At 41.5% G+C, this 23,745-nt stretch overlaps 1 protein-coding gene across 1 annotated transcript in view; it reads left to right on the forward strand.

Moving 5' to 3' along the window:
* The window catches only part of parp8 (poly (ADP-ribose) polymerase family, member 8), a 377,738-nt gene that overhangs the window by 260,207 nt on the left and 93,786 nt on the right, over positions 1 to 23,745 (forward strand). Inside the window, exons 8-12 of the mRNA XM_078396674.1 lie at positions 7,341 to 7,401; positions 10,882 to 10,972; positions 18,905 to 18,971; positions 20,149 to 20,277; positions 22,737 to 23,292. Coding sequence (XP_078252800.1) covers positions 7,341 to 7,401; positions 10,882 to 10,972; positions 18,905 to 18,971; positions 20,149 to 20,277; positions 22,737 to 23,292 — 904 coding nt within the window. The remainder of the gene's footprint in view (positions 1 to 7,340; positions 7,402 to 10,881; positions 10,973 to 18,904; positions 18,972 to 20,148; positions 20,278 to 22,736; positions 23,293 to 23,745) is intronic.

Consider the following 23,745-nt stretch of genomic DNA (forward strand, 5'->3'; position numbering starts at 1 on the left):
TCAGTGTCTGGAGAAGGGTATCTGACCCAAAATGTTGCCCATCCTTTTACTCCAAAGTTATTGCCTAATCCGCTGGGTTATTCCAGCTCTTTGTGTCTGTCTTCAATGTGGAATAATTCCCTGTGTGTGTTTGACCTAGAGCCAGACACCATGGATTGGGGCAAGCCAACCATGAAATTGCTTCAAAGCTCCTGGGAAAGCTCTTGCCAATACTTGAGGAAATGTCATAAAACTTGATATGTCATTAAACTCACCAAGTATGTGCATAATGCTTCTACTCTAGCATTCCAGGTTTGCCAATTAATCAACTCTTCCAGAATACAGTCCAATAATATTTCTAAACACTCTCATCAAGTGCAAGTTTAGTGTCATACAGCATGGAAACAGGCCCTTTGGCCCAACGTCAGTCCATGTACCTGTCCAAATGCTTCTTAAAGGTTATGATAGTACCTGCCTCAACTACCTCCTCCGGCAGCTCGTTCCATGTAACCACCACCATTCGTGTAAAAAAAGGTTCCCCGTGAGCTGCCTATTAAATCTTTCCCCCCTCAACTTAAACCTATGTCCTCTGGATTCCCCTACTCTGGGTAAAAGGCAGGCAGGTGAGACGAGTGTAAATGGGGCGTCTTGGTTGGCATTGGCAAGTTGGGCCAGAGGTGCCTAGTGGATGATCTATCCCAGCTCCCCTGCTCATTTACCCCATCTATTCCTCTCATGATCTTGTACACCTCTATAAGATTCCCCCTCATCCTCCTGCACTCCAAGGAATAAAGTCCGAGCCTGCTTTATCTCTCCAAATAGCTCAGGCCCTCACGACCTGGCACTATCCTCGTAAATCTTCTCTGCAGCCTTTCCAGCTCGACAACATCTTTCCTATAACATGGTGACCAAAACTGAACATAATATTTTAAATGTGGCCTCACCAATGTTTTACCTAACATTACCTCCCAACTTCTATACTTAATACTCTGATTGATGAAGGTCAAAGTACTGAAAGCATTTTTGAACACCCTTTCTATCCGTAATGCCACTTTCAAGGAACTATGTATCTGCAGTCCCAGATCTCTCTGCTGTACAGCACTGCTATTCACTATGTAGGTCCTGCCCAAAATACACTGTATTAAATTCCATAAACTATTCCTCAGCCCACCTGCCCAACTAATCAAGTTCCTGCTGCAAATTTTGACAACCATCTTCACTATCTGCAATACCACCCACTGTAGTTATATTAATAGCTCATTGATAGATAGTGACATTGGTGATATACTGCCATGATTGTTGTTGGTAGAGTTTGTGACGGCACAACAAGTCATTGTTGTTTGCATGCAAACACATTTCAGTGTCATATAACAATGCCACTAGAAAAGCAGCTCAAGCGCATGAAAGCTGCCTCTGTGGGGAACAGTCGGCCCAGTCACGTATTGAGCAGAACAAATGCAGCAAGGCTGAATTGTTGGTTTCTGGCAGCAGTCATGTTTCCACAATAGACCTTGCTTTGAAAATACATGTCCTGCTTAAAATAGATAATGTCAGAAAAGTAACATTTGGACGCATGCTGCTTTTATCCCATGACAATGCACTCTTATTCAAACTCATTGATTTATATTAATAGGCAACTGAAAACCTCAGACAAGCTAGTGCAAATCTGTACAATATTAAATTTGTGTATACATCAGCATTTTCTTTCATTAACTGTGAGGATTTCTATGTTACTTTGGTCAAAATGTAGGATTATCCATTTTTTTAAAGAGCCAATTTTCATGCATTTCCCACTTGATGACACTATAGAACAGATTTCTTAACCACTGCCCAATTTAAATCCTCCATATCTTTCTTGCTAAGTCACAGTCATAGCACAGAAAGAGGCCCTGTGGCCCAACTAGTCCATGCCCACCATGATGCCCGATCTAACCTCGTCCCATTTGCCCGCTTTCACCCATGTCCCTCTAAATCTTTCCTACCGACGTACCTGTCCAAATTTTCATTGTTATTGCGCTTGCCTTAATACTTCCTTTGGCAGCTTGTTCCATATACGTACCACCCACTGTGTGAAAAAGTTGCCATTCCATTCCCCTTCATGATTTTATACACCTCTTTAGGATGACCTATACTTCTAGCCCTCAAGTCATGATAGCATACTTGTAAATATTCTCTGCACTTTTCCCCGCTAAATGGCATCTTTCCTAGAGCAGGAAGACCAAAACGGAAGACGATACTCCAATTGCAGCCACACCACTGCCTTGTACAACTGTAATTTAATACTCAATTCCCTGAATGATGAAGGTCAGCATGACAGAGGACTTTTTTGTCACCTTATCTACCAATGCTGCCACTTTCAGTGAACTATGTACTTGTACTCCTAGATCCCTCTGGTCTGTGGCATGCCACATGGCCCTGCCATTCACTGTGAAGGTTTACCCTAGTTTGTCTTCTCAACGTGCAACATTCATACTTATCTGAATGAAACTCCATTAGCCATTCCTCAGCCCTCTTGCACAGCTGCTCAAGATTCCGCTGAAATTCTTGATAACCATCTTCACTGTCTTTGATATCACCTGCAAGTTATGATCTCTCTACAAACATACTAATCGTGCCTTGAACATTCTCATGTAAATCGTTGATGTGGATGCCAAACAGCCATGGGCCAGCACTGATCCCTGAGGTACGCCACTAGCCACAGGCCCTCAGTCTAAAAAGATACTTCCACCAACACCCGCTGCTTCCTACCATAGCTCTGCATCAGGATGGATTCCCTTTCATATTGCACCACCATTTCATTCTGAGTAATACCACTAGAGAGTTACTGTTCCAGGTTAAAATTAAAACTGTAATGACTGTCATCAAGTCTTGTAGACTTTATTTTCATTTACATTTCTTCCCATAAGGGCAGTGTGGAATTTTAAGGTTAAACCATCCTTGAGAACAAATAAATTGAAGTAAAAGTCCATGATTAATTAGTTTCTATTCTCAATGCAGTTTGTGATCTCAGTCTATGACCATTATAAACGTTCACATCTTTGCTGCCTCATCAATCAGGAGCGAGGAAGCAGGAAAATGTTCCCTTGTTCTTGAAATGAAGAAACAACAATGCATAGGATGTGAAATATATTCACTGAAGAACTAATACAATTAGACGGACGAGTAATAGTAAGATTGTGATGGGGGACCAGCAAACTGTACGAGACCATAAATGAGCAACTGCAGAATTGAAAAAAATATAGAGCTTGGTAAAGTGGTAGCAGAGAATTGATGGATGAACAGACAACAATATTGCACAGGCCTTTAGGCCCACAATGTATGTGCTGAACATGGTACCAAATTACATTCATCACCCCTCCCTGCACATGATTCATATCCCTCCATTCCCTGCATATCCATGTGTATAAGTAAAAACCTCTAAAAAAACACTATTATATCTGCTTCCACCACAACTCTGTGTGTGTGTGTGTGTGTAAAACAAAAGCACATGCTCCACAAATCTTTCCTCTGTGACATTAGAGCTATGCCCTCTAGTCTTTGACATTCCTAACCTGGGTAAAAGGTTCTATCTGTCTACCCAATCTATGCTTCTCATAATTTTATAAACTTCTCTCGGGTCTCCCTTTCAGCCTCCAATGCTCCAGAAAACACAATTCAAGTTTGTCCAACCTTTCCCTATAACTAATATTTTCTAATGCAGACAGTGTCCTGGCAAACCTCTTCCTCACCCTCTCTAAAGCCTGCACATCCTTCCTGTAATGGGAGTATCAGAATTGTGTAGCCCCTTTACAGGAAGGATGCAGTTTTTCATCCTTTTTGCAAACCGTGAACAGTTTTGTATAACGGTTTTGTTTTGTACAGTGATTATGTTTTGTGTAGCAATTTCTAAAATGTTACAATTAATTTAGCAACTCATGAATTGTTTAATTTGCAATTGAGTAATGAAGTAAGGGTGTCTTCATGGAATTGTGGAGGTTCATTGCACAGATGAAAGCCATTTGGCCCATGCTGTGTGAAAAAGGGCAATTGTGACAAATCCCCCTCATAAGCATTTGACCTGTAGCCTTGTGGGTTTCTTAATTGTGAATGAAAATTCATTCTGTATGTAATAGTACTCTGCTTAGTTTTATTATTATCAAGTGTATAGTTATTAAATTAGTTAATTAACAAAATTAACTTTTCTTTCAAGAATGAATACTATTATAAACGCTGAGGGAACTTTAATGATCTAGAATAAGCCATCCAGGTGCCTTTGTCCAGAGAAGAGTGACCACCATCATTCACAAAAGTATATGTGAAATCGTCTCAGCATTAGATAGAAGTTATTGCAATTGTAGATCCAGAAAGGATTTAATATTTGAGATTCGGTGAAGAGCAATAAAAATGATGCAGCATCATTTTAATGTGTCTGGAATTTAATATGTAGAGGCAAGATTACCTTAGCTGTGAAATACACATTGTTAAATAGCCTGCTAACAGTTTTGTGAAATCCTCTTGGATGAAGTGGTGCAAAGGGGAGTTAGAGATGTTGGATAGGATACAATTAGGTGGAAAACAAGTGCTAAGTTGTGTCATCACTCAATTAGCACATTACTAGATCCACACAGCAAGCTACCTTGGTTACTGAGGGAACTTTAGATAGAGAAAGGAGAAGCTCTTAAAGGAGAAGATTTTAAATGTTAAAATCCTATTTGTATATGGTGGATAGACACAAAATTTGTACATGGTGGATAGACACATATTGATAACAAAAAAGGTTGCCTTGGAGTAATCAGTGAGCATGGTGGTGTTAGACCCGAGGAGCATGAATGGGTTTCTATAATGGGCAGATACGGGGGAGTTGGAGAGTAATGTGGCAGTGCATGACATTGTGCATCTTGAGAAGAATATGCTGAGAGAGCATACCCTGCATCTAAAACTGTGGGAGAAAGCAAAAACGGAGAAAATTGTGTGTGTATGCGCAAGATCTTAAGGGGGAAAGGTTGCAATAAAAAAGAGTGTAAGATGCAGCATGATGAAAAAGATTTTGAATTATAAAATGAAGGATTCATGAGAAATGTCACCTATTCCTTTTCTCCAGAGATGCTGCCAGACACACTGAGTTACTCCAGCATTTTGTGTTTATCTTCGGTATATACCAGCCACTGCAGTTCCTTCCTGCAAAAAAAAAAATCAAAATGTATGGATGATATGGATGTACGAATGATAACAAAAATGTTTGCAATGTATTAAATAGTGTACAGGGTAATGATAGATTTCGGAGTGTGAATGGGCGTATAATGGACAGACACATGGGATATGAACTAGAATGTGGCAGTGTGTGAAATGTTGCATCCTGGGAGGTACATGGTGGGTGAGTGATCTCTATTCGCCACTGTGAGCAGGAAGCACGAGCAGAAGAGATTTGGTGTGCATATGCAGGTGGTAGTGTGTGAAAGTCTGAAGAAGTGACCCGACCCAAAACGTCACCTCTCCGTTCCCTCCACAAATGCTGCCCGACCCACTGAGTTGCTCCAGCACTTTGTGTAGTGACCATGCAATGCTATTTCACATTTCCTCCTGAGGCCTGGACAAATCACAGTCAACAAGGGAAAGTGTAGCATATTATCCTACATAATTCATCTGCTAGGAAATACCCGAGGGGAGAATAACAATTTTTACTTGTAAGATACATTGAGATATGATGATATGTTATATGATCTTGCTTAAAGTTATTTCACGTGTAGTTCATTATTTTCCATTTCAGAAACATAATTAATTATTTTGAGGTACAGCGACTGTTCTGTAAACAGCTGGATCCCATGAGTAGTTGTGAGAATGACAGATTGATCTGTTTTGGTAGAGCTTGTTCGCAAAGCACTGTTGGCATGCTACAAGAAGCTTTCCAACTGAAGAACAGCTGAATTTTAATATTGTCATCACTCAGATGCTCCTTGATTATACATATCACTTGAAATGTGATCCTGCAATGGTTCTCCGGAGTTTTTCCATACATAGGATATGGGTCTGGCTGGCAAGGTTGACATTGAATGAACATCTGTAAATGGCCTTAATTGAGCAACTTGCTGGGCTGCTTTGAAAGATAATTAAGAACCAACCACATTGCCGATGATCCAGACTCATAGTAAGGACAGCAAATTTCACTCACTCAAGGACAGCACAGTGGCGCAGCGGTGCTGCTGCTTTACACAGCCAGAGCCTGTGTTTCGATCCTGACCACAGGTGCTGTCTGTATGGAGTTTGTATGTTCTCACTGACCTGTGTGGGTTTTCTCTGGGTACTCCCGTTTTCTCTTGCATTCCAAGGACATACAGGTTTGTAGGTTAACTGGCTTTGGTAAAAATTGTAAATCACTAAACTAAACTAAAGTTTAAGAAGGGTCTCGCCCCGAAACATCACCCATTTCTTCTTTCCGGAGATGCTCCCTGTCCCGCTGAGTTACTCCAGCATTTTATAGAAACATAGAAACATAGAAAATAGGTGCATTCGGCCCTTCGAGCCTGCACCGCCATTCAATATGATCATGGCTGATCATCCAACTCAGTATCCCGTATCTGCCATCTCTCCATACCCCCTGATCCCTTTAGCCACAAGGGCCACATCTAACTCCCTCTTAAATATAGCCAATGAACTGGCCTCAACTACCTTCTGTGGCAGAGAATTCCACAGATTCACCACTCTCTGTGTGAAAAAAAACGTTCTCATCTCGGTCCTAAAAGACTTCCCCCTTATCCTTAAACTGTGACCCCTTGTTCTGGACTTCCCCAACATCGGGAACAATCTTCCTGCATCTAGCCTGTCCAACCCCTTAAGAATTTTGTAAGTTTCTATAAGATCCCCCCTCAATCTTCTAAATTCCAGCGAGTACAAGCCGAGTCCTATCTTTGGTGTAAAAATCAGCATCTGCAGTTTGTTTCCCGCACTAAACTAAAGTTGCTGTCAGCTGAGATGACAAGCTCAAGCAGAGCTACTACCCATGCCCTTCTGGCATAAAGATGCTGCCATTTTCCTAGAAGCAATCTGCAGAAGCCAATTAACCTACAAACCCGCATGTCTTTGGGATGTGAAAGGAAACCAAAGCACCCGGAGGAAACCCATATGGTCAAAGGGAGAAGGTGCAAACTTCACACAGGCAACGGTTGAGGTGACTGTGAGGCAGCAGTACTACCAGCTGTGCCGCTATCCTATGCAAAGATCGCTCCAAAGCCTAGGCACAAAGCAACAGCTCTCCATTCCAGTGAATCACATTGTTATCACAAAATTAAAAAAGGTTTATTGACAGCTTTTTATGAGATTAGATGTTTTAATTACTGTAAATTCCTGGTAGCACTCATTTCAAATAATGTTTTTTTTCTTTTCAGGGAGTATGGAGCAATTGATGATGTGGACATCGACTTGCATATCGATGTCAGCTTTCTCGATGTGAGTAAACAAATTTGCCGTTTGTTCATCACTGCATGATTTGTCAAACATGGAACCTATGTGCAAATTAATTGATTGATGCTCCAAATCTTCTACTGAAGGGCACTTTATCTAAGGCTCATTAGATTCTATTACTGAATTGAGAAATTGAAATTGTACATACTGCTGAGGCATTTAGGGGTAATAACGCAGATCTCTGAGCTAATTCAGCACTTGGTTAACTCATCCAAGACATCAATTGACAGGTTGAAAAGTACCAGTCCAATCAGCAATAGCAAAGAGTGGTGTATTTTGAGTTTGTCCTTGCGGTAAATAAATTCTGATTTCCTGGCTTATGAAAACTAATGCAAAAGCATTTTCTTCCCATTTGGAATTAAGAGGAGAAGGCGGAGAATTAAATACTCTAGTCTTAAATACTCCAATTAAAAACTTCACAGGGAACTGCAGATTTTGAAATCTTGGGCAAAACATAGTCCTGGAGGAATTCAGTGGATCGAGCAGCAACTGTGGAGGGGATAGTCAGGCGATGTTTCGAGTTCGGACCTTTCTTCAGACATTGTAGTAGTGGGAAGAAAGTTGAAAGTGGGCGTCGGACAAAGCCTGCCAAGTGATAGGTGGATACAGGTCACGTGGGTTGGAATGACATGTTGGTGCGGTAACTGACAGAGACAAAAGGACGTCAGATAAGGAGAGAAGAGAAATGGAAAGTAGATACAGGGATGGAGATGGAAAAGGAAGGGGGTGGAGTAGAGGGAGAATAAAAGGGAAATGAATGACTCTGGGATGGGAAGTTTAAGAAAACTGCAGATGCTGGTACAAATCGAAGGTATTTATTCACAAAATGTTGGAGTAACTCAGCAGGTCAGGCAGCATCTCAGGAGAGAAGAAATGGGCGACGTTTCGGGTCGAGACCCTTCTTCAGACTGATGGTCGGGGGGGGGGATTAAGAGATAGCGGGGGAATAGGGCTGGGGGTCACCCATAGGGTTGAGGATCATTACTTCAAATTAGAGAATTTAATTTTCATACCGTTGGGTTGTAATCCACCCTTGTGGAATATGAGCTGCTGTGTTTCCAGTTTGCATGTGGCCTCATTCTGGAAATGGAGGAGGCCAAGGAGAGAGAGAGACCAGTATGGGAAGGGGAGTTAAAATGGATGGAACCCGGACGTTCAAGCAGCCTTGGATCAAGCATTCAGCGAAATAGTCACCTCGTCTAAGCTAGATTTTGCTACATTCAGAGCACTGAATGCAGTTGACAAGATTCAAAGAAGTGCATGTTAACCTCTGTGTTGTACCAGCTGGAGTCTCTGGATAGATGTAGAGGGGTTGCATCTCCTGCAGATGCAGGTGAAAACATGTCTTGATGAAACCAGAAATGACTGAGTTATGGATACAAAAGGAACTACATTTTGAGCAAAACACAGTGCTGGAGTAACTCAGCTGGTCAGGCAGCATCTGTCGAGGGAATAGATCGACAACAATTTGGGTCAGGACCCTTCTTCAGAATGATTGTATTCATTCAGGCTGGATGATCTGGTCTCGAACAGGTTCCAGTCCATCAGTTTGACAATCCTGAAATGGACCCTTAGCCTCCATAGACCACTATAGTCTATGGACCAATAAGACCAATTGTTATATTGGTCTTATAACAATAAGACCACCTTACTCTTATTGTTGGTGCTTTGGATTTCAGTCTCTGTTTGTCATTCAGTCTGTAAGAAATATTTATTGCAGTAAAATAAGGGAGGATTACACAGTGAATGGTAGGGCTCTGGGTAATGTTGTAGAGCAGAGGGATCTAGGAGAGCAGGGGCATGGTTCCTTGCAGGTGGAGTTGCAGGTAGATTGGTCATAAAGGCTTTTGACACATTGGCCTTCATCAGCCAGGGTATTGAGTATAGAAGTTGGCAGGTCACGTTTTAGTTGTATAAGACGTTAGTGAGACCGCATTTATCATAGAGTCATAGAGTGATACAGGGTGGAAACAGGCCCTTCGGCCCAACTTGCCCACACCGGCCAACAAATCCCTGCATTTGGTCCATATTGCTCCAAACCTGTCCTATCCATGTACCTGTCCAACTGTTTATTAAATGTTGGGATAGTCCCTACCTCAACTACCTCCTCTGGCAATTTGTTCCATACACCCAGCACCCTTTGTATGAAAAAGGTTACCTTCTCAGATTCCTATTAAATCTTTTCACCTTCACCTTAAACTAATGTCCTCTGGTCCTCGATTTATCTACTCTGGACAAGAGACTCTGTACATCTACCCAATCTATTCCTCTCATGATTTTATACACCGATCTATTCCTCTCATGATTTTCCAGTGTTGTGTTCAGTTCTGGATACCATGATGTAGAAAAGATGTTGTCAAGCTGGAAAGAGTGCAGAGAAGATTTACACGGATGGTGCCAGGAATAGAGGGTCTGAACTAAGGCAGAGGTTGAGTAGGCTGGACTACTTGGATCCCTTGGAGCGCAGGAGGGTGAGGGATCTTATAGAGGTGTATAAGATCATGAGATTAATAGATCAGATAGATGCACAGAATCTCTTGCCCAGAGTAGGTGAATTGAAAACCAGAAGACAGTGGTTTGAGGTGAAGGGGAAAAGATTTAATAGGAATCTGAGGGGTAACTTTTTCACACAAAGGGTGGTGGATGTATAGAACAAGCTGCCAGAGTAGGTAGTTGAGGCATGGACTATCGCAACATTTAATAAACAGACTGGTAAATGGATAGGATAGGTTTGGGGGATAGGGACCAAATGCGGGCAGGTGGGACTAGTGTAGATGGGACCTGTTGGCCGGTTTGGGCAGGTCGGGCCAAAGGGCCTGTTTCTACACTTTATCACTCTATGACTTTAAGCAACAGATGTTGTCCAGAAATTCATTAATTACTGTATGGTGAAACACTCACTGCCTTATGAATGAAATCCCTAAATGTATTCTCTGCAACTGCTTGCGATTGCTTAGCTACATATGACATTGAGATGAAGTCTCCGCTATTTGCATGCAACATAGATGATTTACTTAAAATCAATGACACAGATGTAATACTTCTCCCACAGATAGTTAATGGAAAATAGTGAAGTAAACAGAAAAGAATATTTCTTGATTCATGCTGAAGCCAATTTTCCTTTCACTGAAATTATCAAGAGGGAAGCTTCGTCATCAAACTCCAATTTGGCTTTTGCAGTGTTTCTTCCCCACTGGAGCATCCTCTTCCTTGCAGTAGATGGCGATGATGAATGAAAACAATTTCAGAGGAGCTAAGCATGATTGAGCTGTTGGAATGACAACCAGAGCACTGTCAAGTTTAGCACATAACGGAGATGTGAAAGTGTGTTTTTGTTATAATATATTGTAAAGTGAATGAAGTGTGTACTTAGTGTGATCATTCATTATACAGTTCTGATAGATCTTGTTACTTTTATATTTCTGAATAAATTGCTTTCTTTCTGCTTGCCTGGCTTTTTGACAGGAGGAGATTGCTATTGCATGGGATGTTATTCGCACAGAACCTGTGATCGTGCGACTGCATTGCTCTCTCACGCAGTATTTAAATGGCCCAGGTTAGTATGGGTTCATTCCTTTAGGCTGGTTAATGTGAAGCATCGCTTCTTGTTAAGTTATCCATACCTCTTCATGCTTTATAAATGCAGGTGGTAAAAGTGTAGTTTTGCCATCTAATCACCTTTTAGATTCTAATATAAAGCACAAAAATGCTAGGGGGGGGGGGTATTTTCTGAGTTTGGACTCCCAAGAGGAAAGTGTCATTGTAGGGAACACAACCCAAACATTGGACATACTTTCTAACCATTTAGAATCACAGGTTTTGTGCTCAACTTAAGAGAGGTTTATCGCTGGGACCTCAATGCCAAAAGATTAATGGAATTGATGGATTCCTTAATGTCATCAGTTACATTTTCTTCAGTTTCTTCATGAGTATCCCCTACTTGTGTAGATCTGAGGCCGAGACCTTGATTCCGGATTGCATGATGCTGCCAATAAAATTGAGAGAAGCCTTCTTATTCATGCCTGGCTACTAGTCTCCTTGTACACAACATCCTCATGGGAAACTGTAAAAATAAGCTTTTTTAATTCTTCACAGTGAAACCATCCTCTTTCTTCTGTAGTTTTGTGAACTTGCTTATAAGATTGCAATATCCGCCCGTTTCTTTAGCTGCGGGGAATTTTTTTGAGTATGCTGGATTTTTTTAATGATTGAAATTATGTCCTCTATTTGTACTTTGCATATATTTTCACTCACAAATGATCATAATCAAACAATGCAGTGCTGAAGACCTACCCATAAGCAGGCTCTCTGGGAACACGGGTCAGCAGCAAAGGCACAAATTTATGCAGCCCATGAGTTGAAAGAATTCCTGAGGATAAATTGCAAGTAAACAATTATTTTGGAATGCATCAGCCTCAGACTGTCAGTGGTGAAGTTCACAGTTGTTCTGATTTTTGGAACCGGCTCTGCATGCCAATGTGGAGCTTGATGTATTAATGTTTGCTGTAGGCAAATTAGGTCTGGTCGCTCACTAACACTATGCCGGGTGATGAGTACTTCTGGCTGGTAATAGTTGATCAGTTGATTAGAAGAAGTATTGAAGAGTAGTCCACGACATCCACGTTTTAATAAACGCATTGGGGAATAAACACAGTGGTGCAGCAGCTGCCTTACAGCGCCAGGGACTCGAGATCAATCCTGACTACGGAGGCTGTCTCTACACAATTTGTACAGTTTTTTCTCATCCAGATGGTCATCAAAGTGCCAGAAAATAGTTCAGTGAGGGGTGTTGTGTTGGACAATATACCATGAAAAGCACATGTATAGCTTGGGATCTGGCGGGGTCCCATGAAAAAACAACTCCCGCAATGTCAGCACGACAAAGGATCTGGTTATCAACATCAGGCAACGTAGTCGAGTACATGCCTCAATCAGCATGGATGGTGCTGAAGTAGAAATAGTTGAGGGCCTCAAGTTCCTTGAGATGAATAATACCAATAATCTGTTGTGGACCAACCACATTGATTCGCCAGCCAATAAGCCACACAATTGCCTCAACTTCCTTCGGACTGAGAAAATGAGGCATGTCTCCAATGACCTTTACAAAGGGTGGTGCAGCGGTAGAGTTGCTGCCTTACAGCACGCAGTGCCAGAGACCCAGGTTCGATCCTGACTACGGATGCTGTTTGTACGGAGTTTGTACGTTCTCCCTGTGGGTTTTCTCCAAGATCTTCAATTTCCTCCCACTCCAATGACATACAGGTTTGTAGGTTAATTAGCTTGGGTAAGTGTAAATTGTCCCTAGTGTGTGTAGGATAGTGTTAGTGTATGGGGATCGCTGGTCAGCGTGGACTCAGTCGGTCGAAGGGCCTGTTTCTGCACCGTATCTCAAAACTAAAACATCTCTACAGATGCACCATAGAAATCATGTTGTCGAGTTGCACCGCAGTTTGTTTTGGGAACAGCCAAACCCGACCAACTAAATTACAGAGAGTTGTAGATGTAGTTGAGTCCATCAGGCAGAATAGACACCGCATCAATGACTCCACGTACACTTCACGCTGCCTTGAAAAAGTAGCCATAATCAGAACTTATCCCAACCTTATCCCTTCCTCCTTTTCCCTGCTCTTGTTATGCAGAAGGTACAGAAGCTGGAAAATGCACACCATCAGACTTGGGAGTACCTTCTTTCAACTTTTATTATCAGACTTCTGAATGGTCCTGCCAGAAACTAGGATCTGATTCATTGCTACCCATTGCAGACATTGGACTTTGTCAATGGAACTGAAGCACTACAATGCTGAGAACTATATTTTGCACTCTGTTTCTTCTCCTTCACTCTACCTATTGTACTTGAGTTTGACTTGATTGAATTTATGTATCGTATTATCTGATTTGATTGGATAGTATGCAAACTAAGACTTTTCACTATATCTTGGTAAACATGACAATAATAAACCTAAATCAAGACCTAAACCTAGGGCTGTGTTGGATGGGGTAAATGTAGGCTGAAGCAATGGGTCTGTCTGGAGGTACTCTTGAACTTGTATGTTACTTGTATGTGATCTGTAATGGTGCATTGCATGAAGGAACGTGTGTAAGTGCTTTTCAGTAGTATTGAACATCTTGGAGTTTGACCCACAACTAAAATTATAGCCTCTGAAAATTTGACATAGAAGTAACAGGGACATCGGCAGATCTGGCACCACCCCTGGTGAGCAGAAATTGGGATTCATGTTACCAGTCCGATACATTAAAGTTGTATCGGACCGGAAACATTAAAGTTGTTTTAAAGGCTGAATATATTCCTCATTAAAAGCTGAGCAATGCTGATCATTGGCAATAATTTCTGTTTTATAGTATTCTTTGGTGCATTGTTTAACCTGGGTAATTTCTTGTTGAAACTATATTTTTCTGGGTGGTCGATGTATGGAACAAGCTTCCAGATGAGGTAGTTGAGGCAGGAACTATCCCAACATTTAAGAAACAGTTAGACAGATACATGGATAGGACAGGTTTAGAGGGATATGGGTCAAATGCGGGCAGGTGGGACTAGTGTAACTAGGACATGTGGGCAAGTTGGGCCGAAGGGCCTGTTTCAACATTGTATCACTTCATGACTCTATTCTATTCCATCAGATGAACCACTAATTTATTCCAAATACCTCACATTAGTTCCATAAGAAAAGGTCCTCCGTTATTTCCTAAAAGATCTGAGACCTGATTCTCCTCTTGACATCCCACAAAGTGTCGGAGGTTTCCAAAAACTGAGGGGTGCTTCCTGTGATCATCAGGCAGTAACTTCTTAATGCAATCACTGAAATATGTTCAGACAAACAAGACCTGACAGCCATTTGAGCTTTTCATTCCAGCATACCAACTATTCTGCATTCCCATAATAACTGGTAATCTTTCAAAGAAGCTTGCTGTCTCTGGGAATCTGCTCTGACCTTTGATCACTTTTCTGCATTGATTAAAATAAACATTCACAATGTTCTGTTTGCTTTTCTAGGAAAGCGCTGCCTTTAAAGCCTCCCATCTACTGTCTGATAATAGGAGACAATATCCATCACTTTTGCAAGACCAACAATGCTTCATTGCTTAAAAAGTTGATATCTGTGCCAAATATTCCATTGAAACTATTATTGGATGCACAATTCAGCATTATAATTTCCAATTACCACGTACAGTGATAGATTTAGCTGCTTGGTCTTCAGTGAAGTTTTGACAGCAAGAGGCACATACTGAGAATTCAATCATGTACACAATTAAAAATTTCTTCTGTTAAAACTAGTAATTCTTGCAAGCTCGTGCATGTTAGAAGTGATAAGTGGAAGCAACAAAGGGCTGCACGTGATGAAATCTGACAAGATAGAAAGGTGAAGCATAGAGCCTCATAAAGAGATGTGGGGTGGGCAGATGGGAAGAGCGGAGGGTGGCTAGGTACCCTGTGGGAGGAGAGCGTAGGTGACGGGCAGATGTAGTGGAGGAGGGTAATAAACTGTAATAGAGCGCTGGGAGTGGGCTTGAAAAGAGGTGTGTGTGTGATTGGACAAGTGTAGATCAGAAGGAGGAAAAAAAGGACTGAAAGGGAGCAGGTTACCTGAAATTGGAAAATTCAATTTTTTGATACCTTCATGTTGTAGACCATGAAGGCGGAACACGAGGTGCTGTTCCTCTAGTTTACGTTTGTAGAGGGGACCACATCATGGGAACCGAAGTTGGAGGAGGTCCACATTAATCTCTTGGATTAGCTGATTAGGTCCCAGATGGTGGCGAGGAGGAAGATGTAAGGATAGGTGTTACATCTCCTGTGATCGCTGGGAAAGGTGCCTGGGATAGGAAGAGTGGATGGGGAGGTATGTATGAATCGGGGAATCAGGGAGAGTGTGTGGAATGCAAAAAAAGTAGTGGGTAGTGGGATCATTTTGTAACTGGCAGAAATGTTGGCAAATGATGTCTTGGATGCAGAGGCTTGGAGGGTGATTGGTAACGACCAAGGGGCTCGTCCTCTGTAGGGTACGTGTGGTCAGAGCAGAAGTGTGCAAATGGAGGAGACGGAGGTGAAGGCTCCTTCAACCACAATGAAGTGAAACCACTTTTCCTGAAAAAGGAAAATATCGAATCATGGAGTGATACATTGTGGAAACAGGCCCTTCGGCTCAACTTGCCCACATCGGCCAACATGTCCCAGCTACACTAGTCCCACCTGCCCGCATTTGGTCCACGTCCCTCCAAACCTGTCCTATCCACATACTTATCTAACTGTTTTTTAAATGTAGGGATAGTCCCTGCCTCAACTACCTCATCTGGCAGCTTGTTCCATACACCCACCACCCTTTGTGTGAGAAAGTTACCCCTCAGATTCCTATTAAATCTTTTCCCCTTTACCTTAAACTTATGTCCTCTGGTCCTTGATTCACCTACTCTAGGCAAGAGACTCTGTGCACCTACCCGATCTATTCCTTTCATGATTTTGTACACCTCAATAAGATCACTCCTCATCCTCCTGCGCTCCAATGTCGCAGGAATCCAAGCCTACTCAACCACTCCTTATAGCTCAGACCCTCTACCCTGGCAATATCCTTGTAAATCTTTTCTGTACCCTTTCCAGCTTGACAGCATCTTACCTATAACATGGTGTCCAGAACTGAACACAATACTCTGAATGCGGCCTCACCAACGTCTTATACAACTGCAAAATGACCTCTCAACTTCATTGAGTATAGAAGTTGGCACACTAATTTGGCACACTAATGTGCCAAACGCCTTTTTGACCGTCCCATCTACCTGCGACTCTAACTTCAAGGAACCATGCGCCTGCACTCCTACAATCACTCTGCTCTACAACACTCCCCAGAGCCCTACCTTTCACTGAGTAGGTCAGTTGACCTGGAGTTAAAAGCCTTGCCTCAAGAACAGATGCAGCGGAGATGGAGAATCTGAGAGTAATGCCCATACAAGAATCAGGGTGAGAGGAGTTGTAGTATAGGTGGCTGTGGGAGTCAGTGGGTTTGCAGTAAACATCAGTGCATAGTTTGTCTCCTGAGTTGGAAGCAGATAGTTCAAGAAACATGGGTAGCCGTGTCAGATATAGTACATATGAATATGAGGGCAAGGTGGAAATTGGCAGCAAAGTTGATAAAAATGGCCACACGGTAGACAGGGTGGTGAAGAAGGCATTTGGTTTGCTTGCCATTATTAGTCAGAGCAAGTGTAAAGTGATTCATTTTGGGAAGTCAAACCATTGTAGGATGTACACAGTCAATGTCAGGGCCTTCGGAAGTGTTTTTGAATAGTGAGAACTAGGAATACAAGTACATTGTTCCCTGAAAGCGATTAAAAAAACAGGTAGACAGGGGAGGAAGAAGGCAAATGCCAAATATGTCTTCATCAGCTGAGGGATTGATTACAAGAGATGAGACATCATGTTACAGATGCACAAGATGTTGGTTATGCTGCATCTGTAGTATTCTGGCCACGACACTTCAAGAAAGATCTGATTAAGTGAGAGAGCATGCAGAAAAGATTCACAAGGATGTTGCCTGGATAGGAGGGTTTAAGTTGTCAGAAGATTGGACAGGCCAGGTTGTTTTCTTGGAAGCAGAAGAGGCTGAGAGGTAACATGGTAGAGGTGTACGGAATAATGAGAGGCATAGGATAGATTGCCAGAGTATGTTTCCCATGGGATCAGTGTTCAAAACTAGAGGACATAGGTTTAATGTGAGAGGTGTTTAAAAGGGTATCTGAGGGGGAAATATTTCACGCGATGAGTGATTGGTATCTGGAATGGGCTGCCTGAGGAGATGGTGGAGGCAGGAACAGCAAGAACCTTTAGGATACATCTGGTCCGGTACTTGTAGAGAGGCATGATGGTCTGCATGTACATGGTGGGCCAAAGGGCCTTGTTTGTAGGTTATACAACTCTATAACTATAATGTTTCCTATAATTCATCTTATGTATGAAATTGCAATTATACTTCTGTTTTTCACTCTGTTTTCACAGCCTTTGCAGTGTTTTATTGGTAGTTAAAAAATATTCAAACCTGATTTAAATACGATTGCAATTAACATTGTTGATTTTGAAAATGTGAATTTGTTTGAATTTTGTAAGATCCATGATGTGTTGTGGGTAACAAGAAAGGCAATATCATCGCATCAGTGGTACAGAGAAAATGTTTTAATGTTTTAAATTATATGCTAATTCCCATTCACTTGAAATTATGAAAGATATGCCTTTTCCTTTTTTACATTTCACCTTCCCTTAATCTTCCAGAAATCCCAGAAAGTGTAGATTTGAGCAACTGTGCCATGCTGAGCAGATAAGGCACAATACCCCCTCCCCACCCCCCCAATCAGCTGACCACATAGGCGGTGGATATTTAAAATGGTGGTGGGCATTAATTAAATGTACCATTTCATAGAAACATAGAAAATAGGTGCAGGAGGAGGCCATTTGGTCCTTCGAGCCAGCACCACCATTCATTGTGACCATGGCTGATCAGTAACCTGAGCCTAACTTCTCCCCATATCCCTTGATTCCACTAGCCCCCAGAGCTCTAACTCTCTTAATCCAGTGATTTGGCCTCCACTGCCCTCTGTGGCAGAGAATTCCACAACTTCACAACTCTCTGGGTGAAAAAGTTTCTTCTCACCTCAGTTTTAAATGGCCTCCCCTTTATTCATCTTGGGTAAAGTCAAACTGGAATCTTACCTGCAGCTATGAAATGTGCACCTTTAAACATCTTCTTAGTTGTCAGTGATTAACAAGATCTTAACAAATAGAAGTAAGTTTCACTTTTTATTTCTAGGTTTTTTTATTAATATTTATGCATTGTGATTGGACTCTGTACCTGCAGTAAAATATGGAAAAAATAATCCATCCATACTTTCTACCAATATTGTTGACACTTATGCTTTCTCATTAAAATTAATGAACTGGGAGGTATTACCCCATAACACTCAATGATCAGTTTGTAAGCTTGTTTCCATAGAGACAAAGAGGCAGTGCAGGCTTTTGCAAGAAAGCAAGGAGAGGATAGATATTTACATTTCTGGTCATGATGAATACAGCGGATTACGTTGTATCCCATTTTGAGATGTGCTCATGGTATTTTCTGTTATTTATGAATGAGGCTTTGCTGACCTATAAACTCTGAATGAATGAGCATTAGCCTACTTCCCTGTGTGTCAAAGCTGGTGTCCCACAGCTCATAATCCAGGACCATTTCCATTAAACTACTGTATTTAACAAATTCATTCCCTTGGTCCCCAATTTATTGTAATTGAAGCAGTGACACATTAATCACTCAAACCCAGTCCGTAGACAATTAAACCTGTCAGTGAATATAAATAATTTACAGACTCAAGATATCCATAGCTGCAGATTTCGAAATCTCCTTAATTGGAACATGTTCAGCAATATTATGATTTTCTTATTATTTCCTAATAATATCTTTCTTGTTCTCTCCCTCATATAATTTTACAGTTCCAACAGTTGATGTTTTCCAAACATCGACGAAGGATCGATTTGGATTGGGGCATCAATTGAAAAAGTAAGTTATTTTGGAAAGTATTTAAAGACTTTAGACTTTCACACTTTAGAGATATAGTGCGGAAGAAGGCTCTTTGGCCCACTAAGTCTGCACCGACCAGCAATCACCTCGTACACTAACACTATCCTACACACAATGGACAACTTACAATTTTACAGAAGCCAATTAACCTACAAACCTGTACACTTTTGGAGTGTGGGAGGAAACCGTAGCACCCAGAGAAAACCCACGTTGTCACAGGGAGAACGTACAAACTCTGTTAAGACTGATCCCGTAGTCAGGATTGAACCCAGGTGTCTGGCGCTGTAAGGCAGCAACTCTGCCACTGTGCCACTGTGTCGCCTCGTGATTTGGAAGAAAAATACAATATGGATTCCCATGGCACCATCCGCAGTTGGAAATAAGCTTATTCATTCTGCTTATTCGGGTAGAAATAAAAGATCCCATGTTATTATTTCAAAAATAACCAAACAGTCGCCTGGACAATAGTTTCCCTCATCCGGTAGTTCTAAAACAGATTATCTACATGTTATGATGTAGACGTTTATACGACCATACCACATGAAAATTCATTCCAAAGTTCTACGCATTTCCACAGTGCTTTCACATCAAGGGGAGTTAATTGGCTGAATATATGCTGTGATATAAATAAGAAAATATTAACAGATATCACCGACAGATGTGAATTTTCATGCATCTGATCGCACCATAAATATACGGCACTTTCTAAGTCTATCTGGTTTAGTTGCCAATTTATATAGAAACCACTGAGTTGCGGTTCAATTGCATCATTGTTGTGACTGTGCTCCAAATGCTAGGCCGCAGCAGCTTTACTTACTGCAGAGCTGCAAACGAGATGCCAAACAGCAGAGTGCCGGATTGCTGAAGGGGTCCTCAGCACCCAGAGGAGAGTCAATCCCTTTAACTCTCAAGCCAAGGCAACTGTGGAGGCTCAATCCCAGAGTATCTCAAAGAGAGATCAAGAGATTTTCAGATGTCAAGGGGATAAAAGGGATGGAGGGTTAGATCAGGAGGATGAGGTAAAAGATCAGCCAGGGTCTTATTGAATGATGGCGAATGTGCGAGGGTCCAAATGGTTTGCTTCTTCTTCTGTTCCTTATGTTCTTATCTTCAGTCTTTCAGCAGATTTGACATTTCCATTTTATTACTCCCTCAGAATTATGCAGACTTTTGTCACACACCAGTGGAAGCAGAACAGCAAGGAGAAACTTAACTGCCCCCACGGCAAAAAAATCAGTGAGAAGAAGGTGAAATCACCGCTGCACATATTTTCATCTTTGCGCAGGTAATGTGGCAAGTTTCAGCAAAGAACTCTGCTGGTTAATCAGTCTCTGAACTGAACCTCTTAATTCATTATGTTCCATTTAGTGCCCATTTTGCCAGCATGTGAGAATTATGGCCTCAGAAAGCACATGTAAATATTAATGAGATTTTTGGGTCATTGTTGTACCTGTGCTCTCAAAACATGTGATTGAAGTATTGGGCTCCTGCCCCTTTGACATTTCTTTCCTTTGTAGGTTTCCCTTCAGGTTTCTAAACCATTTTGAACCACACTGGGTTAAACAGAGAACCAGAAGCCCTTCAATGCTTAATAGGTGTGCACCACTTCATACTAAAAGATACAGATAATTGTAGCAATCATTTTTCTGGTTATTATATGCCAGTAGGATTTCAATGATGTTGAATGTATCATTTACCTTTCTAATTGTTTGCTGCACTTGCATGTTGACCTTTGATAATTCATGTAAAAGGCCCCCAAATTTTTTATTTCTATCAAAGTCAACAATTTCACATTTTCCCAGATTATTTTCCATCTGTAGCTTTCTTGTCTAATCACCCTTAATGAAGAAAAACAACCCTCTCTCTGTTTTGAAAGCCTCCATTATCCCAGCACCATCTGCTTTCAGGAGAGTGTTACAAATTTCTACCATCTTTTAGTGAACTGCTTTGCTTTCTGATTTCCCTCGAGCAGTATTTTTAAGATTGTGAAGCCTCACTCGGCAGTTGCATTTCTAATGTATTAATTTCAATGCCACAATAACATTTATAACCTTGTACACTCTTAAAGAATATCCCTGATTTATGCAAACTGTCCAAGGAATTTAACTTGCTCACCCTCCAGCCAGATTATGTGTAAACTCAAGGTAGTATAGGATGGAAGTCTGAAGAAGGGTCTCAACCGAAACATCACCTATTCCTTTTCTCCAGAGATGCTGGCTGACCCACTGAGTTACTCCAGCTTTTTATGTCTATCTTCGATTTAAACTAGCATCTGCAGTTCCTTCCTACACATAGTAGAGGAAGGACTTATTTAAAACAATGAATATCGGGATATCTTGTGGCTGAGACCAGGAGGTTTCACCAAAATGTAGATCCAGTGAAGTTTTAATTCCACGGTTAATATTAATTTCAAGCTAAATCTAATCTGTTTGACAGCAATCATGGAATCAAAAATATTTATGACATTGAAATAGCCATCTGGCCAATTGAATTTGTTTAAGAGGACTATTGGCCTCATTGAACCTTCCAGGAAGTAGTAATTTATCCTGTAGGACACAGTATTTCAAGCACATATCCAAGTACTGTTTTTTGTGGTGATAGTTCCTGCCTGTATCACCCTCTTGGCCAGTAAGTTAAAAAACTTCTATCAATATCTAGGTGTAAACCACCCTTTCTCATCATCCCTCTAATCCTTGTACCAATTACCTTAAATCCTGAGTTTCTAACCTATCTGTGAAGGAAACTAGTCCATCTTTATTAAGCTGCCCCGCAGCCTCTTCTCCCAATCTTTCCTCAAAGATAAAAATGTTCCTGTCTTGACATCACCTCTGCATCCTCCCCAGTGGAAAGGCATCTTTCATAATCATAATCATAATCATACTTTATTAGCCAAGTATGTTTTGCAACATACGAGGAATTTGTTTTACAATATATTCATACCAATAAAAAGCAACAAAACACACAAAATACATTTTAACATAAACATCCACCACAGCGACTCCTCCACATTCCTCGTTGTGATGGAAGGCGAAAAAAAAGTTCAATCTCTTCCTTTCTTTGTTCTCCCGCGGTTGGGGTCCTCGAGCGTTCCGTTGACGGGACGATCTTGACTCCCATAGTCGGTGCTCAAGCCCTCCTTGTCGGGGCGATCAAGCTCCCGCATCGGGGCGAATCTCAACTCCCCCGCACCGGGCGATCTACCCCGGGTTGGGGCTGGTCGAAAACTTCTGCATCTTTGGAGCTTCCCAACATCGGTCTCTCACCGAGACTGCGAGCCCCTCGATGTTGAAATCCACAGGCCGCGGTTGGAGCCTCGATCCCAGGCAAGGGTTCGAAAGCTCCAATAGTAAGTCCACGTCCCTGCGGTGGGGCTCAAAGCCAGTCCCGAGCAAGGCCTAAGGTCCATGATGTTAGGTTGCAGAGCGACCAGAGATACGATCCGGAAAACATTCGCATCTCCGGCAAGGTAAGAGATTGAAAAAAAAGTTTCCCTCGCCCACCCCCCACACAAAACAAACCAGAGAACATTAGCATGTATTATTGAAACACACTAAAAATAACAAAAAAGATGAAAAAACAGACAGACCATTGGCGAGGCTGTCATCGCTGACACCGCCATCCAGTGGATACATTCTATGTATATAAACATCTACTGCACTGCTCTCATCAATCTCATAATTTTCCATTATATTCATTGATGCTCCTTACAATTTGAAGTAAAGCACAGAATCTCTTCAATTCTAGGTCGCCAAGTTATCCTCCACCTGGATGTGGCAAAAGCAAATCAAAACTGAAACCAGAGCAAGATGGAACTCCCAAATCTCAGAAACTGCTCAAGAGGAACTGTTCCAATTCTGCAAAAGTGGAAGATGGTTGTGATTCCAAACCTCACAAACCTCTTGGCCGTGTTTTTTCCAGTGATCCTAGAACTGATCAGACTAATTCGTCAAAGCCACATAAACTTTTAAGTCGATCATGTTCTGCCACCATGAGACTGGATGAAAATCTTCCTTTGAAGTCCCACAAATTACTGAGCAGGACATGTTCTGGTGACAACAGATGCGAGCACAACAGTGCACCCAAGCCACATAAACTGCTGAGCAAGTCTTGTTCCAGCACTCTGAAGACAGAGGACACAGATGGATTGAAACACCACAAACTGCTGAGCAGATCTTACTCCAGCAATGCCAAAGTGGGTAAAACAGAGCTGTACAAAGAGCCCACTTCTGAGGGTAGAAGACTCTCACTTACCTCAGGTCTCATTGGCATTTTAGCACCTTCCTCTTCATCACAGCCCACAGTACGTACTTACCTAATTGTGATTTCTCTATTTTCCCTTGGTGTGAATTCAGTGAAGTGATTCCATATGTTCCCGAGATTAGGATTAACAAAAATCTGGAGGAATTTAGAAAATGAGTTAGCCGAGTCTGAAACATTTAGATTCAGGACAACACCACATTGTCTTGATGAGTTGCAGTATTAAAGTTGGATTTGAAGATCAAGATTGTTTTGGATATCTAATTTAGATCAATACTGCAGATACATTTAATATTTTCAATTTAACATAAGATCTTGATCTTATAGTAACAATAGTGTAGGCATGTTTAAAATCACATACAGTGCCCTCCATAATGTTTGGGACATAGACCCATCATTTATTTATTTGCCTCTGTACTCCACAATTTCAGATTTGTAATATAAAAAAATTACGTGTGGTTAAAGAGCACATTGTCAGATTTTATTAAAGGCCATT

The sequence above is a fragment of the Rhinoraja longicauda genome, chromosome 1, assembly GCF_053455715.1.
Source record: "Rhinoraja longicauda isolate Sanriku21f chromosome 1, sRhiLon1.1, whole genome shotgun sequence".
Classification (NCBI taxonomy): Eukaryota; Metazoa; Chordata; class Chondrichthyes; order Rajiformes; family Arhynchobatidae; genus Rhinoraja; species Rhinoraja longicauda.